At 40.6% G+C, this 18,527-nt stretch overlaps 1 protein-coding gene across 1 annotated transcript in view; it reads right to left on the bottom strand.

Annotated features, from left to right (window-relative positions):
* Positions 1–17,622, bottom strand: part of lamc3 (laminin, gamma 3) — an 86,178-nt gene extending 68,556 nt beyond the window's left edge. The window contains exons 1-2 of the mRNA XM_046374681.1: positions 17,032–17,622; positions 9,789–10,093 (exon numbers count right to left, since the gene is read on the bottom strand). Coding sequence (XP_046230637.1) covers positions 9,789–10,093; positions 17,032–17,419 — 693 coding nt within the window. The 5' untranslated portion in view covers positions 17,420–17,622. The remainder of the gene's footprint in view (positions 1–9,788; positions 10,094–17,031) is intronic.
* Positions 17,623–18,527: the final 905 nt, after the last annotated feature.

The following is an 18,527-nucleotide window of genomic DNA, read 5'->3' on the forward strand; positions in this document are numbered from 1 at the left end:
CTCATGAAATATGCATGTCCCTGTATGAGCCATATGCAGGGAGAATGGCACAGTGACGTGCCACAGAGAGTAACAAGGATCATTTTGTGCTCTGTTGAGAGTGTGGTTTTAACCCCTGACAGAAATGCCCAGCAGTCACCTCTCTGCGTGAAAAGCCAATTGTTATGTGACTTCTATGACTGAAGCATCTTGAAGACATATGTTTAGCAGATAAGTGGCTGTTTTGCATTCAAGATTTCATGTGCAGTAAGTGCAACTACACATCAAGACAACTGATGAATGCTGAATTTAAAATGCACCTCTTGTAAACTGTCACTGGTTAAGAGTGTCCTGATGGTTTGGCACAAAAACACAGTGTCAGCCAGACGGGCGAAATATGTTATGCTACAACCTCCTTCGTTCCCTGAGGTTTGACTTTACCGCATTAGCTGGATCACTGCTCATGTCTATAGACATACAACACCGCTACAAATAACACTGAAAAAACTAGCTACTGAGTGCTTGAGGCATTTACTCTGATTACATCAACTCTACGAATATCACATACTGCTGGAGCAACGGCATTCACAGACAGTGATTACACCGACAGCACTGAGAGTTTTTCCTATGTCTTCTTCGCCTCGGCAAGATCTTTGTGGGGGTTTGAATGAAGGAGTTCAATGTTAGACCCCTCAACAGCAGGGTATTCCTGGATGCTCTCCAGTTCTTTAACTTCAGTTCAGCGTGAGAAAAGGTCAACTGATAACAGCAACAGAATAAGGCCATCGCATGTGGCTCACAAAACTCCTAAAGCTCCTAAAAAATTGACACTTATCCCATCCTCCATTTGCTTGCTTTACCCATATCTCATGTTAGCCCAGTAAAAGCCTCCCAGTCAGCCAGTATAATCTGTTTGGCCATATAATCCTGTTCACACAAGGTTTGGCTTAATTAAGAGGGATCTGAAGATGAAGGACTTCAGGGACTGTGACTGCTGCCAATGTGCTACTTAACAAGATTGCCAGATTCATAGATGGCAACAGATGTGCACTTGATGTGTGGACAAACACAGGATTTACAAAAACCTATTGAGATTGTGACATAATTAAAGTATCGTAACGTGTAAGAGTACTTGTATGAGTTTGGACTGTTAGTGGGCTAACGGTTGCTAACATTTAAATTTTGAGTTGATAGTCGCACTGGAGGGCAATTTTGTTATCAGTCTGTCTGGTAGATGTTGAAACTTTGACTTGCTGGTGGCTCTACAGAGAAAGTCAGAGAATCACAGCCTTTGGCAAACAGTTTGTGTTGATAATGGACTAAATTAAAGTAACTGTACTGACAGTGATGTTTAAATCTGTGCACCGTTTCATATTTAACATGTTTTAATTGTCCTACCGATTGTTACCAACATTCACTGGTTAAAACAAGAAGCTGTTATGCTTGCATGTACTGCAATCCCCTTCTCCTCCCTCTTTTCTTTTACATCCTTCATCTTGTATTCAATACTTAGTGCTGTTGTGGCAATTACACTTTTGCATGCTCATCTACCCTTTGTTGTACTCTGTTTATTTTCTTTTTTTTTTATTTTTCTAGTGTTTGCAGCTCAAGTGGGAACCAGTATGCCACCATTAAGGAGGATTATTCCCCACTATCTTTTTTTTTTTTTGATGATTAACTCAGGAAAAGAGCAGACTTCTGCATTCCACCTGCTTTGTTTTCGCATCAAAGGGGATGGCTGATGTGTTTTTGTCTTTGCTCACGACACCCATCTGTCCCGTCAGCCTTAAAATGGAGGGGGAATGAGAGATTTAATGAAAGAAATGGTGCAATTGATCCACCTTTTATTCTAATGGGACACAGATCACAGTCAATTACAGGTTCTTCTCATCTTGTTGTTTAAGGGGAAGGCAGAGAGGGGGAGGAGGAGTGAAGGAGAGAGGCTGTTTGGCAGCTCTGTTGAAAGTGTTGATTTGCCACCCAATCTATGTATTCTCGGCTTATATTGATCCTCCACAGCCTTATAATCAGTGGGTTGTTGTCATTCTAAACATACTGATTTACAGCCAGCCACACAATTAGTCAGGTTTTAATGTAACTAAGCCTTCCATGCCGACCACCCAGCCTTATGTCTTTCTACATGAGTTCAGAGTGTGTCAAAAAGTTGCCATTCATAGACTATGAAAAGAAATACTTGGCTTGACGTTAATTACAATCAGCAGGAACAATCAAAGACTGAAGTGAAGCATGTGACAGTGAAGCACGTTTCTTCCTTCCAGGTGCTCCCCAGTGGCTGGCCCTTTTCAAATGATTGAATGATTGGACTCACCTGCTTGGAGCCTATGGATGTTCAAGATGAGTCAGGCCTGAGCAGAAAACACCGTTGGTATCCACTGCGCAATGCCTGTGTGTGTGTGTCTCACTTGTTCTGACATAATGCAGGCAAAGGTCAATGATATCCTCACGAGACTAAGGTGGTCACCAAGCCACCTGTCACCACGGCTGCTCTCCAGTGACTGCTCGAACCAGGGCATGATGGGAGGTCTGGGTGTTTCTTATCAAGCAGCTGATTGGCTTAGAAGTTGACTCAGTGTGACGTGTCATGTAACTTCATTTTTGTGGTGACGTATTAGTCAAAGAGACAAAATTCATTCATAATACAGATCACAAAATGCGTTTAGTCTATCATAGCTGTAGTCTATGGCACATTAACTTAAGTATTTGGCAACACCACAAAAACTTCTGCTGAGTGTGATGTGAGGATTCTGCGTTTTGTTCCACTGTGTTTGACTCATAATGTTGTTGATGTATTTAAGTATCCTGAGATGGGCATTTCTGCTCACATGATTTATATGCAGCAGAAAACCAATAGGACGTGTGTACAAACTGACACATGGGTCTGATAGCACATGGTAAGTTTCTTTGACTGCCTGTACTGACTGAAGGCTGACTGATCAAAGCTTTTTGTCTCTTTGCTCTCGTCCAAACTCTGAGGTGTGATTCATTTTGAATGAGCCCTTTAAGCTGGGTGGTTTCAAAATGGCTCCCCCCTCTCCTGCCTTTCAGACCTCCACCTTGTTTTTGTTTGTTTTTTTGGTTGGTTGGTTTGATTATGTGCTTAGGTCATCACCTACATTTTCTTCTTACCAAACACCCACATTTCACCACTGATTAATCAAGTTTGCTTGTGTGGAGTTATGTTCAATAAATTTCTTGTTTACTGAAATTGGTGCTGTCTGGACTTTTCTACAGTAATGATGTTGTTTTGATTAAACTACATTGTTCCATTCCTGACATAAGTTTCCACAACGGTAGCAATTAATACAAAAATAATGTGTATGTATGTCACTAAGAATAAACAGAAATATTAAAGTGATTTTCTATGTCAGTAGTACTTAAATCTGATGTAGCAGACACATCACGGGGACAAAATGATAACATTATTTGCAGACTGACTGACCACACACACACACACACGCACATACTGACAAATGCATTAATTGATTGATTTTTCCATCCAGCTGGTCACCGTGGTCTCATGTACACATAACAGAGGTGGAACAGACTGAGGAGCTGTTTCTGCTCCCCATTCAGTGTGAAATCTGTGATGCTGCTGACCTGGACAAGGAGACGGGGACAAGCTGGGGCTGTGGACGGACACATCTGGGAATCAGACTCTCCAGGATAAACAAACAGACTCAAGACTTTTCCAATGATTCCTTTGAAGTTTTAAAACCAAAGCCAGTCCAGAGTCATAAGGGGTGCTTATTGGAACAGCGCTGCCCCTCTGCCAGAGCAAGAAGAGGTGGTGTGCTTTCATAAGGGACACGTTTAGACCCACTGAATACTCTAATCTGAAGTCACTGATGTGTATTAAAGGTTCAACAGGAATCACAAAGTGCAGAAAATGTCATTTAATTGCCATGAAGAACTTTTATGGGATTCAAATCAGAAGTCAAACTTGATTTTAGCCAAATGAATACTTTCTGCTTTTTCAAAAGTAAATCCAATCGTCCTGTCAAAGTTTAGCATTGGGGTTAACACCAACAGTATCTGTTTGAAATTCTTTAAAGTTTAGGCAGGGTCAGCACAACCTTAATGTTGTTGTGACTATTAGGCCTACAGGCACATCTGTGCTTTGAGCATCATGCTAACATGCTCATCATTACACTGCCAACATGCTGATGTTAAGCAGATAAAATGTTTGTTTTGGTTCAGCACGACAGCACGCTAATATATAGTAACTTGCACAAAACAAAAGGTATAGCAGAAGATGATGGATAAGTATTGGATGAAACTTTATGACCTGATGAAAAAGTTCACTGAACAGGGACACGAATGTGTGTAACAGATTTCATGGCAACCCTTAGTTGAGACACGTCACTCAAAGCCACAAATGTCAACCAAATGTTGGTGCAAGAAGAAAAATCAGTGATCACTGAAGACATTTGGATACATCGTCCAAGGCCAAGTGATCTCGCCATCGCTGTTACACCCAACCTATGATAAGACCTTACAATCTCAGTAAAAACTAAAATAAAATAAAATACTGTACTTCAAAAAGTGATTTCACTTCATGATTAGACTGTGTAGCTCACTGTTCAAGATGCTTAAGGACAAAAATGTCCTTCTCTTGTTCCACACCTTCCTGTGCACAGAATGTAATTGGATGAATTCAGTGTGCTGTGGACACGCAAGAATTATGTGCCACCTCCACTGAATTATGTGACAGCAGCACAAATTGAATATTTTGCCTGTGGAAAGGTGGAAAAATGAACAAACAGCGAGTGTAACCACTTCAGTTAAATTTGGAATTAACAAGCAACTCAGTCCAGGCTTGGGCAAGAATTCTAAGAAGAGAACCTACTAAAATTTACCAAAATTAAATCTGAAAGGAGAAATGCTCTTTTCTTTTTCTTCCATGACTTGGAACCAAACCCTGATCATTAGAGATTAAGGCAAGTGTCCACCACCCTCACCACAATGGCCCTTCTTTCCCATCACTCTATTGTTGATTCTGAGACTACCTGTTTCTACACAAGCATCCTTCGTATAATCTTTAGTCCCTTAATTCCTTAATCCCACATAATCCTTTCATGGTGGGAAGACGTATTCCTTGCTCTGTTTGTGCATGGAGTATATATTTTCTGAGTGAAAACAAAATGCTCACTTTACACAATCTCATCTCCGAGGACCAGACTCAATCCTGTATGTCCTACAAACGTAGACACCAGCTTGCCATTGTCCCAGTCTGCCAGAGTCAAGAATTATATAACAGATAGATGGAGAGGCCAAAATAGCACGGTGGTAGAAGGCTAGTGTGAAGGGATTAATCAGAAACGGTCGGTTAAATAATCTCTGAACTAGAAAACCAGGCTGCGGCCACCTTTTCTTCTAAGCACTTTAAAGCTGCTCTCATGCGACAAAAAAAGTACCAGATACTTGTGTCTGTGGAAAGTTCCAGAGAAGCACTTTTCTGACTGTGGCTTGAGCGGCTATTGCTAAGACTCAGACATGATATGTTTTTATCATTCGCTCTCCTTTCTTTGTTAGAATTTCAAGACTTTCTGCTCAGGAGGCAAATCCTGCTTGCAGATTCTTCTTTCATGCTGGCCGTATGTTGCCTCCCTGACAGTAGCCTGCCACACAATGTGCCCGTCCCACAGCAACACTAAAGCTAATCCAACAAAAACGAAATGCACGTTTATATTTTTTCACTTGTCATAGAAGCCAGGGGACCTCACATGGTAAAGAAGAGGAGAAACTGTCTTTATCCTGCTGCACAGTGAAGCTTAGCCCATGCTCGAGAGCTGATGTAGCCTCACCACAGCTGTCTGTCCTCCATCTTTTCTCAGTGTAAAACGGGGATCACTCATGAGGAAGTTGAGCCTCTTTCTACTCTGTAGGAGGGTGTAGAGGTGTCACACATCCAGAGTGCCGTGGTTTTATGAGGAGACGGCATCTGGCACAGAAAGCATGTGTCCGTGTGTGTGTGTGTTTGGGAGGGTGGTTAACATATGTGTGCAAGCAGAGATACCATATGTAGCCTTAGGGGTTTATAGCTGCACCACACTGTGCCAATTAAACATCCTGTCAATTACAAACTATTCCAATCATTTCGTGTACTCTTTTGGTGAATGTGAAGTACCTTTTATTCATCACGCCACCACCCCACTCACCACTAAATCTAGTTTTTATTCACAAAACAAATAAATTTGTTTAAGGGAATGAATAAAAAAAAAACAAATAATCAAATACACCAGATTCGGGATGACAAAAAGCAATTTCTCTGCTTGGAGTTGGTCTCCAGCTTGCTTCAGCAGTTTTTCATTGAACGTTGCATTCAGAGATTTGAAAGACAACATATTTCACAGCTGAGTTTCAAAACATCAAGAGCGTGCTGGGAGAAATACTAGGATTTGGCTGTGCTATAGCAAAATCATGTTTAAAGTGATTTATAACAGTTATATACAGCAAACTGCAAATATACTGCCAGGCTGAGCAACACTCATCCTCCAAAAATCTCCTTATTGTTACTTTATTACATTTTGGAAGACGGCTTCTTTCTTTCTTTGGGAGCAGGTTATGGTTATGCAGGGTTACGCTGCATATCCTTCACATAACGACACCCTTACTCTTCTTATTTAATGATGTGGAGGAGGACAACTTCTTTCACAGGAGTGGTAGTCTTGCATTGCCAGAGCTATTTCCACATTTTTCCGCACTTTTCAAGAGAAAGGTCAGACAGAAGAACAGATTATCATTATGGTATGTCTTGAGGAGCGTTTTGCTAATGGCAGGAGAGGTCTGTGGACTGATCATCAAAGCATATAGTTCCTGGAGATTATTGTATGTCCATTACATGGCAGGAATTTTTCTTGTTGCTGTTGTTTTGAAGTGGAGAATAAAAATAGGAAGATGCACACAGTGTCAGGGAAAGTGGAAAAAAACAAAATGCAGAATGAAAACACTCCAGTGGGAGGCTTATATGTTGTCCACATCCTATGAATCTGACTATGGAGGTTGTGGTGGGATCAAAGAAATAGTAAATTAGACTTTGAATGAAGTTTATTCATCATGTCTATCCTGCTGCGGTCGTATACATTGTTTTACTGTCTAATTGCTCCCTCTGCTTTTAGAGATGGCAACATCATTTTGGAAATAAGTGTTTTCACTTTTAACACATTATCCATTCATTCATTTTTCTGTATGATAATCCTATAAAAACCAGCCAATCAATCAAACAATAAATCAGTAAATGGAGGACACACTCCTGTCTGCTCCTTATTTGCAACAGTAAATACTTTCTGAGAGAAACATTATGGCACCTGAATCATGTATTTTATGAACATAATGAGGAAGCGTTATACATTGAGTATAAAATTGTTCTTTCCTATGATATAAAAGCAATCCTAGCTGTTTTACATGGTTATGTTTAAGCACTCCAAAGTTAGCGGTTAAAGTTACGTAAAGATCATGTGCTTGGTAAAAGATCAAAAAACTCCACATTTACTTGAAGCACAAACCAGGTTGTCTGTACTGCTATCAGCATTTAGCCAAAGCCACGATCTGACTCTCAACACACCCAATGTGCCTTTGTTGCCTGAACTTAATCGCACACAGGATTCAGGATTTGAAGCTTTCTCCCTGTCTGGAGACAGAGAGAGGAACACCGGATGTCCACAATCTTCTTTTCAGGGCAATTGTAGGGACTGTAGTCAGTATTTCATGTCCTCTTACTTCTGTTTCCAAAGTTTACATAAAAAACTACATGAACATATTAGATGGCTATGCTGACCAGGCGGATTACTTCCTTCCTCTTCCTTGGGTGATGTATTGTAAATAATGCAATGTGAGTTATAGCTAGCAACTCGTCAGATGAGGAGCTTGCATCTCAAGTTTTAATGGTGCACTCGGAGAAATTGATTTCAAGTCTGGCAGTAGACTGCAGGGGATTTCAAAATTTATAAAAGATCCCAGTTTAGCTCATTGGTGTGATTATGATATTACTTTTTGGGCAGATCGCCCTAAAATCTAAATATTATTTGTGTCTATTTGTATCTTCTAGAGGCACCAGCTGTGTTTGTGAGACTGTGCTGGAGTGTTTGTGTTCAGCTCAGCCTTTGACTGATCTCAGAATTCACCAGAAACCCCAGTTCTTTCTTTTCCTCTCGTCTCTGTGCATCCATGAGGCACGTTCGTTTAAATCATTTTCAACTGACGCAGATCCAACTTTGTCAGTTTGTGCCACTGTGGGGAGAGATTTCCACTGACTTTGTACAGAATTGTGCTACCTCTAAAATTCATTGCATGTTCTGTCTGAAACACATCATCACATTTCAAGGTTGAACCAAAGAGAACCAATATCAGCAGCTGTCTCAGAATAAATGCTGCTGCAGATTTCTGCATCTGATTTACAATCCTTGAGCTCAAAATTTTAATCCAAACTACTAATTTGGATAAGGTTTCCCTGCTTACAATGCCACTTCTGTCTGGAATTGGACAGTCTCACGTTCATATCCTGTTCTGCTGTGGCCACAAATACAAGTCTCACCTGCTTGGAAATTGAATTATTATCACCATCCTCCTATAGATGGTCCTGTAGGACCTCTACAGGAACTCTAATTAGTTAACTTAGCTGCTTAATTTGTTGTGACAGGGTTATTTTTTATTTATATTTGGTCCATTCTGAGTAACAGTAGGCAATGAGCCCAGACCTGGAAATCCTCTTGAATTTAAGGTCCTCCGTAATAAAGAATGAGATAAGTTTAGATGTTTTTCACTAAAGCAGTGATGCAGAGCCCAGTCATGGACAGATGTATGCATACATACTCACGGCCATGTCAAAGAAAAGGGGGAGGATGCTTCTAATGCTTTATTTACTCATGTTTAGCCACACTTTACTGTGTCCAGCCCTTCCGGTTCTCCCTCAAGAGGCTACCATTAATTTAGCACAACCCTCTCACAGCTACATCAATGTTAACCAGAGATAAACAAAACACTGACAAATGACATCATTTGGAGCCAGTGCAGTAGTTATTAGCGAACATTATGCAACTACTTACAACAATCTGAAATCAAACTATCAAGAAAATGAACACTTAAACACATGTCAGTGTGGTAAGAGCTACATAAAATGACAATAACCATCTTTGGGAAAAATTTATGTAACATGTACTTTGAGTTTATAGTTTTCTAACTATAGTTTAGCAACAGACTGTTACTCCCACGATGCACCACAAAGCGACACAGGAAATCATTCCTGCCTGTCGCCATCAAACTGTTAAGCTCTGCACTGTGACGGACACACATACTTTTATATATACAATGTATATATGTACACATGTAAATACCCCTTTTTTTTTTAGATTTATACTTATCTTGTTGTTCATCCTCTTTTTATAGCTTTTACTTTCTTTCTTGGTCGGGAAAACTGCAAGTGCAATGTCTGTACAAAAAAGAATTTCCCCTCGGGGATAAATAAAGGAATTCTGATTCTGATTCTGATTCTGATTATAGTTCTGTAGTTCTATCCATGTCCCGTGTGCTAACATGGAGGGGGAGGGGTTTATGACCTGTACTGCAGCCAGCCAGCAGGGGGCCAGCCAGATGTTTTGACTTCACTTTTGGGGAGCTTTTACTTTGACCATCTTTATACAGTCAAGTCTAACTGTTTATCCTCTAGGTGTTCCTGAAATACACTTTCATGAGAATGAGACAGAAGGATGGACAAACAACCAACTGCCAGTGCAGAGTCACAAAAACAAATCAAAGTATACATACAAAAGACAAATAAAACATGACCTCACCTGCAACACAATGCTTTGGTCAAAATTGTACGCACTCGGCCGTCCCTCCAGCGTGGAGAAAGCCACATTTCCTCCAGTGAGGGGGGAAATATCACTGAACTCATCCGTACATAGAGCAGTCCTCTCATCATCTCCTGGACGAATGTAAGCCTTGGCATCCTTCCCATAGGTCTTCCTACAAGAGGCGCTGTAGTACTGGTAAGGCAACCAGGGCCCATCCCGTTCAGTGCGCTTGTAAATGGCGAAGCTCTCCGGCCGACTGGTGTAAAATTTCAGTCGTATGTAGGTTATATCAAAAGCCTTCCCTGTGGAGAATAGATATGATTAGCCTTGAATGGAATCATTGAAAAAATTAGAACTAGATCCATTGTACACAGGGCTGGTTATGTAAGAGACAAATACCATGGGGTGATAGTTTAGGGCCCAGGGGCAAAGAAAAAAATAACAGACATATAATTGCATTATAGAAAGAAGGAAAACAATGGGGGATAGGCTTAATTTCCTGTGCCTCCGTGCAGGGTAAATGAATGTCATTCCTGCAGGAGTAGAAGAATCCCCAGGATTACTTTCTCATTATCCTGATCATAATGGACCCCAGAAAAGAAACATAGGTCAAAGGGAAAGAGATAAAAAATATATATTTTCTCTTCTATTAATTGGGCAGAAGAGGCCAATGAGTACAAAATGAAAAAAAAGTCCCTACATTGTCAAATCACAGAGTCAAATCTGATCTGATGCAACATCTGAGGAAAGGCAGGAAAGCAACAGTCCTAATCAATGGAAAAGTGATTGGTCAAACATGCAAAACTCTGATGAGTGTCATGGGGGGGAGGTGAATAAACACATCACTGATTGAATGAATTACTTATCTAAGGTGAAGTTTTAGTGCTACATCAGCCATTTGGGGAGAAACAGAGAAAAAGAAGAAAGACTTTTCATAGGTTTGTACATCCCCTAAAGCAGTGATTCGACTTCAATCTGTGAAAGAGGAAAAACAGGGTTTCAGAGCACAATCTCTGCATCGTGAAACAAATGAGGAGATATACCCAGATTTCCATTTGAGTTGGTGCTGGGGGATTTAGCAGCACCGACGAGGTTGCACTGTAATTGGCGTTGCATTGTAGCTGAAGAAATGTCTGAAAAGTAATTTCTGAAGGTGCATAATAAGTAGAGGGATGAGTCTCCCAGGTACATGTTTTTAATTAAAGTTAGGGAAGAATGCATTTTGGCATCGTTCTTGCATATTTGAATTAATGCATGCTTTTTCTTTAGTATAAAACTGGAGTGGGGAATTCAATAACTTGCAACATGGGTCTTGCATTCATTTGGTTTGGTAGGAAAGGTGACATCTTCTTCTTGATCTCAAAGCATAAAACAGAATCAGTGTTTCTTTTTTCCTCCCATTGATCTTGGAGCCATATCAGGGGCAGAGTTCTGTTTCCTGAATAAGAACACACATTAAGAACTTGCCAAATGTTGTGCAGCTTTATGGAGGATTAACTGGGCAGAAACATAGGTCAAAGGGAAAGAGATTTAAAAAAGTATGTTTCTTCTTCTATTAACTGGGCAGGGGAGGCCAATGAGTGCAAAATGACAGAAGGAAAGAAATCTCTGTAACATCCAATCACTGGTTCAAATCTGATCTGATGCAACATTTGAGGCAGGAAAGCAACAGTCCTAATCAATGGAAGAGTGATTGGTCAAACATGCAAAACTCTGATGAGAGTCATAGGGAGGTGAGAAAACACACTGATTGAATGATTTGCTTGTGTAAGGTGAAGTTTTAGTGCCTTCAAACACTAATCTTGGAGACATATCAGGGGCACTTGCAGAATTCTGTTTCCTGAATAAGCACACACATTAAGAACTTGCCAAATGTTGTGCAGCTTTATGGGGGATTAACAGGGCAGACCCAAACTGAAGTCATACTGAAACCAGAGTAAGAAGCAACATGGAGAAACTCTCTTAACAGGCTTACTCGTTGGACTCATGGGGATTTTTTTCCCTACATCATTAGATTCTAAGTCTCAGCCGCTCTGCACATTCAAAGAGGGATGACATCCACTAGTACAGCCATAATGTCATCTGTTGCTTTTCTCTGCCAAGTCAGAGCATCTCTGTCTCTTGTGTCTGTTGCAGTCTCTAATGGCATCTTTCCTTTAGGAGAACTGAGATCATTTAGCTTTCATTTAGTCCCTGCGTGAGGTGAGCTCAGCCCTGCGGGGACTGATGCAAAAACATAAAAGAGGCAGAAGATGAATCATTTGTTGGATATCCCCTGTGATGAAATGCAGACTAATTGCAAAGGATATTTGTATGTTTTTATGCATAATGTTTAATGATTTGTGATCGTTCAGGAGTACATATTTTATGTATTAGAATTTACATGGCTACAACAGAGAGGGTTTATTTTAGCTGCTAGCTTTTAACCAAGTGGAGACAAAATCCACCTTATGATAGAATTCACACTTATGTTTTCACAGATTGGACAGCTCACTTTGAGGTGGTGGTCTCACTTTTTTCACCGAGCGACGGGTCTTTGAGCACTGAAAATTAAAACACGTTTGGAAAGAAAGTAAAAAAGACTGGTGTGACTTCACATGGCTGATCCAGAATCGTGTGGCATCACAAATCAAACCACAGATGTTCATGTTGTGCACAGACACATCAATAAAATGACTGTTTGGACGACTTCAAGAAGAAAGGCTGGAAGCTGCTGGAGTACAGCGTCTGACCTGCTCTGCTTCATTAGTGGTCGCTTAACACAGCTGCTCTCGTCTGCCCAATCTGAGACATTCTGAGACTAAACTCACCACAGGAACTGTAGACTCAATATTTACAGTCTGTTTACTCCAAACTGAAATTTTTGTGAGTACACGGACGAGTGGATTTATCTTCCAGTTGTGCCGGGTCTCAAAGTTTACTCATAGAGTAAAACAGAATAAGAGAATTGCATCTCATCTGCAGGCCGATCATCTGTCTGTGAGAGCATCACGGCAACTGTGGCAGACTTTTCTAATTGTTCTACATCTGAGACAGGATGTTGCTTTCTTTGACGGTGCTAAATGAGAACCAGCTGCAGACATCAGACATATGTGCTGTGACAGAGTATGTGTGTGTGTTTCTCAAGTCTTTGTGGGAAAAACCCGACCCCAATTCCTTTCCAACAAACCACCCAGCATTTTCTGTTTTCTCCCCCCTTCTTCTTCCTCATTATGTTTTGTTTACTCCCCTTGAAGCAGCCCGACTCCCCCATTTCTTTCTCCTCTTCCACAGACCCACTCTGACCTGGCTGCAGTATGTGTCCCTACATCCTACTGCTGTGTTTATCATCCCAGCATTTGCCCGTATACCCTTCAGAGAGAGCTTGTTTTGTTTGGAGAGGCAAAAGAAAACAGTAATGTCGAGGACACCCCCTACCAGCAACCCAGATGGATCACAGAGCTTTCATATGGAACAAAGGGACGCCACACATACAAAATTTAGGGATATTCAGTTACATAAAAGCACTGTGTTACAAAAACATAATTATTCAACTTTTGAGAGTGTTAGAATAATACCAAAGCATCAGGTATGGAAAAACACATGCTTGGGAGATGTGCAAAAGGGGGCAAAGGTCAATTTAGTCTGACGAAGACAGACTTGTGGGTGTGGGGATTGTTTGAAGAATAATAAACCTTCCAGACAACACAGAACGCACCTCTGCAGCAGCAGCGCTGGCACATTTCCCGAGGAAAAGAAATAGCCGGAGATTATAAACAACAAAGCCTCAAAACAGAGCCAGACATCTGCTTGCTATTGGAAATCAATATTCTCCGTTTGACGGAGGCTGTTCTTACTTTCAGAGCACGGGATATAAAAGTTGTATATAAATAGAGTTATATATAAAAGGTCAACGCTCTGACATTTTCAACTTTTGTCATCATTTTGTCCCTGTCTTTTGTTCCTTTGAAGCAGAGCTTTCTGATGGGAGCGCCCACTCTACACAGGAGGGAGGAAATATGAACATTAACTGTCTTCACTGACTGCCTCGCACAGACACCTATATAAAACCTTAGTTAAAGCAACTATAATCAATATTTGTTTTTTTTTATTATTTAATAACAGTGGATCGAATTAAAATTCCACCAGCATGGCTGTGAGTAGATAAGGGCTTTTTAATTTTTGTGTGAACTGTTCCTTTAAACTTAACAGTTTGTTTCATTCCCACTACTTTTCACAGCATTGACTTTGGTCACAGCAGGCAGCTGATTTTTTTTTTGTTTTGCTGAAAGCCCTTAAAACCTTCTGTACACTTCTTAACGGACAGATGGACTGCATTCGTCACTAGCTGGTTAACATGATAGAATATTTCGCAGCTAAAAACCAGATATTTGCTTTCCTAGCTTTGAGTTTTCCCGTAGAACCTGAACACAACACGTCAGCAGCGTAAAATCAAACAAAATTAGATTTTCACTTTTGTGATACTGCACACGTTTCTCAATAATTTTGTACATCTTTCAGTTTAAAGAAAGAGTTTGATAATTTGGGAAAGATAAAAATACTGACACCAATCACATGTGACTTCCTGGCATCTCAGCTGCTTACCTGACACCTGCATGACTCAAGAAGACAATATGTTAAACAAAGAAGATACATGATAATTCGTATGCTTTACTGGCGCTGATAGGCCCCTTGGACAGAGCCAGACTGCTTGGCTGTCCCGACGCCCCCACCCCACCCCACCCCCCATCTCCTGGCTCCAGCTTCCATTAAAGTTAAGTGGAATTGTAATTGTTGGCTGTGTAGGTCGGTTTGTTTTGTGTTTGCGTGCTTGTTAGCAGCCTGCCTGTGGCCCGATATAGGGAGGCCACTTGTGATTTCTCCTGATTTGTTAATATATTCTGTATTTAGACATTATGCTGTTTGTCATTTGCAGAGCCAGAGGCCAGAAGAAAGTTAAACCAAAAGAGAGGACTGATTAAACAGCACAGGAAACTCTGTTCTCCACCTGTGTTTAAACTAAGAATACATTCAATTTATTAAGTTTACTCTTTCAAAAGAATTTGAATTTTTCTTAGCATTTATTTTGTATTAATTTAGTTCAATAATAAAAGGGAGCTGAGCAATATTCTTCACATTCCTGAATTCATGTGTACTTGTTGAGACTCTTTGTTAAACACACACATGCACACACACACACACAATGCAGCAAAGGAATGGAAGTGGGAAAGGTAATTTCATGGAAAGATTTGTATTAATGCTTTGTAACATTAATCGCCACAATTTAATTCAGTTAAAGTGACAAATGCGGTGTGCTACTTTCCCCAGCATGGTAATGGGATAATGATGCTAATGGCTCAAGCTGGTCTCATAAAAGTTTGTGAAATGAGGAATGTCTTCAAATGCAATTATGTACACAGTGTACAAAAAGTGAGTCAAATGTAATCCCAATTCTAAAACCTTGTATAAACAGAGTAATGATGCCACATATTTGCATATTTGCTTTCAACAGTGAAAAACAGTTTCATTATTCAACTTGAGGTGTGGCCCAGCCTAACTTTATCCTTATTTTATCCATGGGATTGTTGAGACAGATTTCTACTTGCATATAACAAAAGAGAAGTGTCCAAACTGATCTACTGTCAGATAGTCCACTTCACAAAATGCTATTAAATGTTACAGTTATGAATCCATTTCTTTTCCCCAAATCAATGTGTTGTCCTCCTCACATGCTTGCATTACTATGTAAAACCTCAATTTTATTCAGCAATGCACTTAGGCTTTCTGTTGTATCATACTGTAAGTTGCATTGTTTAAAACCATTGCAAATGGAGAAAGCAGTACAGCTGCTGTATATTAAGTTCATTCCAAATATATTTCTGGTTGAAATTGATCCAGCCAAGACAAGTTGTTTGTGGTTGAGCTAATTTGTTTGGTTACAACTGAGTTTTTGAGAGGATTTGTGTTAACTATAGGTGACTGACCACATTTCAAAAGCTTGAAAAAAATTTAATTCAGCATAAATGCATTTCTGAGGGATTTCTCTTCAAAAGTTTTCTGAAAACTTTCATGCAGGGGAAATTAGCATAATTTAAAGTGACAGTAGTCCTGCTGACCAAGTCCCTGGCTTTGCAAAAATGAACTTGGCTGGGGGGTTAATGGAAGTTACCTCCCTGAAAAGCAAGTGTATCTTTTGAATTCCAAATGCATGTAAATGTTTTATGTAAATTCCTGGCTAACTTCAGTTGGTCCTCCTGTCCTTATCATGGTCTTATTCCTCCCAAACCGGAAACTTTTCTTCAGGTTATCAGCTGCTCGTTACCTGGAACTTCTCTTAAAATATGAATTGGCTTCTGTTCCATGTGCAGTCAGTTGTATAGTTTATTTGTTGTGTTAAATACATGACAATTGATGAAATGAAAACACTGACTGAGCATGTAGCAGAAGATTAATGTTGTTTTTTGCAATGTGATATAGTGTGAAACATGGATCTCAAACTAATATGTTTACGAAAAGGTTGATTTGTGTTTGTGGCCACAGTCTGAGCCAAGTCATACTTGAGAAATGTTTTGAAGAAGTCATACCCTAAAAAAAGCCTCATCAGCTTCAGCTGTGACAGGCAGATTCGGTTGGGTTCATCACCAATACTCCGTGGCTGTATGAGTGCTGAGTGAAAGCAAACGTGGGCCAACACTGGGCCATCACTCAGTTGCTATCTGGACATGTCAGATGCAACTGTGTGTCCTCCTCATCCACTTCAAATCCGACCAAAGGCTCACACAGGCCCTTGTGTCAATACGCTGCAAATGTGAGCCATGTCTGAGCCAAAGTGTGATCAAGACAGAGCAAAGTCGCAACTGAATAATACAAATCATGTGTTGTTAAGCATAGCTGTTTTGTGTTGAAGATTTCTCCATCAATTGACTGCCAGTAAATAACATAGTTTTTCTTAGGAAAGTGAAAGACTGAAGACTGTTAAACTCAACTGGTGTGAAGGAAACTAACATGAATTGCTGTGAAATCCCATCACGAGGCTCTTCATACGGAAAACCATCACCATTAAAGCTGTAACTGATATTCATATTCTGTTCCTGGATACAGCAAAGGCGGTACAAATTTAAAGCTTTCAAGCACTTTAAAATAAAACAGGGGACTATACACAATATTCTAAGTACAGAGACCATAGATGAACCCTGGGGAGTGTCGTAACAAAGAACTGTGATGCTCAGATTGAGCTGAAGATTTGCTGCTGTGCTCTTACCCAGGTGGAGGGTGAGGTTGACAGAACTGGGATGCTGGATACCATAATACATGGACTGGCTCTGCCACCACGTGTTCTCCTCATTCCTGTGGAAATCTGTCAGGAGGCTGGTATTGTGGCTCAGGTCTGGGTGTGATGCGTCACAGTAGTGGCATGAGCGCGTTGAGCCAGTCTGCATGCAGTATTCCTCAGGTGGGGAGCCACACACATTTGATGCCACCACAGTACGATTGAAGGCAATGTTCTCAAACTTGGGCATGCAGCGGCTCGGGCCTCCCTCCTCGTCAGAGCAGGAGTCCATTGCGGCCCAAACAAGGAGGTGGCAGCGTAGATGAAGAGAGAGTAACAGGCCCAGGACAGGAGAGCTGAGAACAGAGGATGTATCCATGTCTAACACTCACATTTACACTTTACACAAACTTTCACATTCATGCGAAGACTCAAACACATGAAGACCCTGACTTGAAGGAAGTAATCCAACAACAAAAAAAGCAGTCCAGTCTGAAAGCTCTGTGTGACTCTCTCTGTTCCGTTAAATCTCCAACATATGTTCTCCCTTTGTGGAGTGGAATGAAGGTTGCACAGGAACTCATCTCATCAGGGGCAGCCTGAGACAGACAGAGGAGGGACTGGGGTGGGGGCTGAGGGTAGAAGTCCATGAAAAACTTCTCCACCTGCTGGACAACACAAGCACCACACCACCGCTGACTTCATATGCAAAGCAAACTTAGGTAAGATATTCTCATTTGACAGGAAAAACACATCCTTTAATATCTATAAGTAAAGCAGCAATGAGGTTGTTACACCTGAGAATTGAGATGGCACGAATGCACCTGCATTCACCACTTACGGGAGCACAAAATATCATCGATATGGTGATAAATGCACTTGGCAGTTGGCCCCAGAGCAGGACGTTCTGGTAAATGCTGACTCTAGTGATTCACAGTAGAAGACTGGAGGTGCTAAAACTGTCGGGAATATTTCAGCAGGCATGGGTCATCTCCATAAAGGGATGTCGCTCAGGGGAGCTCTGTGACCTAAAGGCACGATTTATTTATAAAAATAGTGTGTGAAAGAGCTGCGCAGCTTTTTCAGCTGGATCCTCTCAAGGCCCAGCTATCATGGAAAGTGAGAAGTGGTTTGCATATCCCTTTCATTCATAACGACCGGTTGGGTATCTATCCATCAGTGTGTGATAAGATATGGGGAAAATATGACTATAACTGTTATCACAGTCACCAATATAAAAAGAACTTTTAAAGTCAGAAATGTATCATTGTTCAGATTGTAACAAATTACCAAGAAAGTTTTACTAAAAGTGTGTTTGTGGAACACGAAAACTTGTTATTTTAGCTTTTAAAAATGACCTACACCATTATGTAGTTGTAGTTGTTGGTTTGCTATATATCTTTCAATCTTTTACAAACACTCCACTCTTTTGATCTCTTGAGATTTCTTCTTTCTACTGCTGAACACATTCACTGCTCTTTATCACA

The sequence above is a fragment of the Scatophagus argus genome, chromosome 20, assembly GCF_020382885.2.
Source record: "Scatophagus argus isolate fScaArg1 chromosome 20, fScaArg1.pri, whole genome shotgun sequence".
Lineage (NCBI taxonomy): Eukaryota > Metazoa > Chordata > Actinopteri > Scatophagidae > Scatophagus > Scatophagus argus.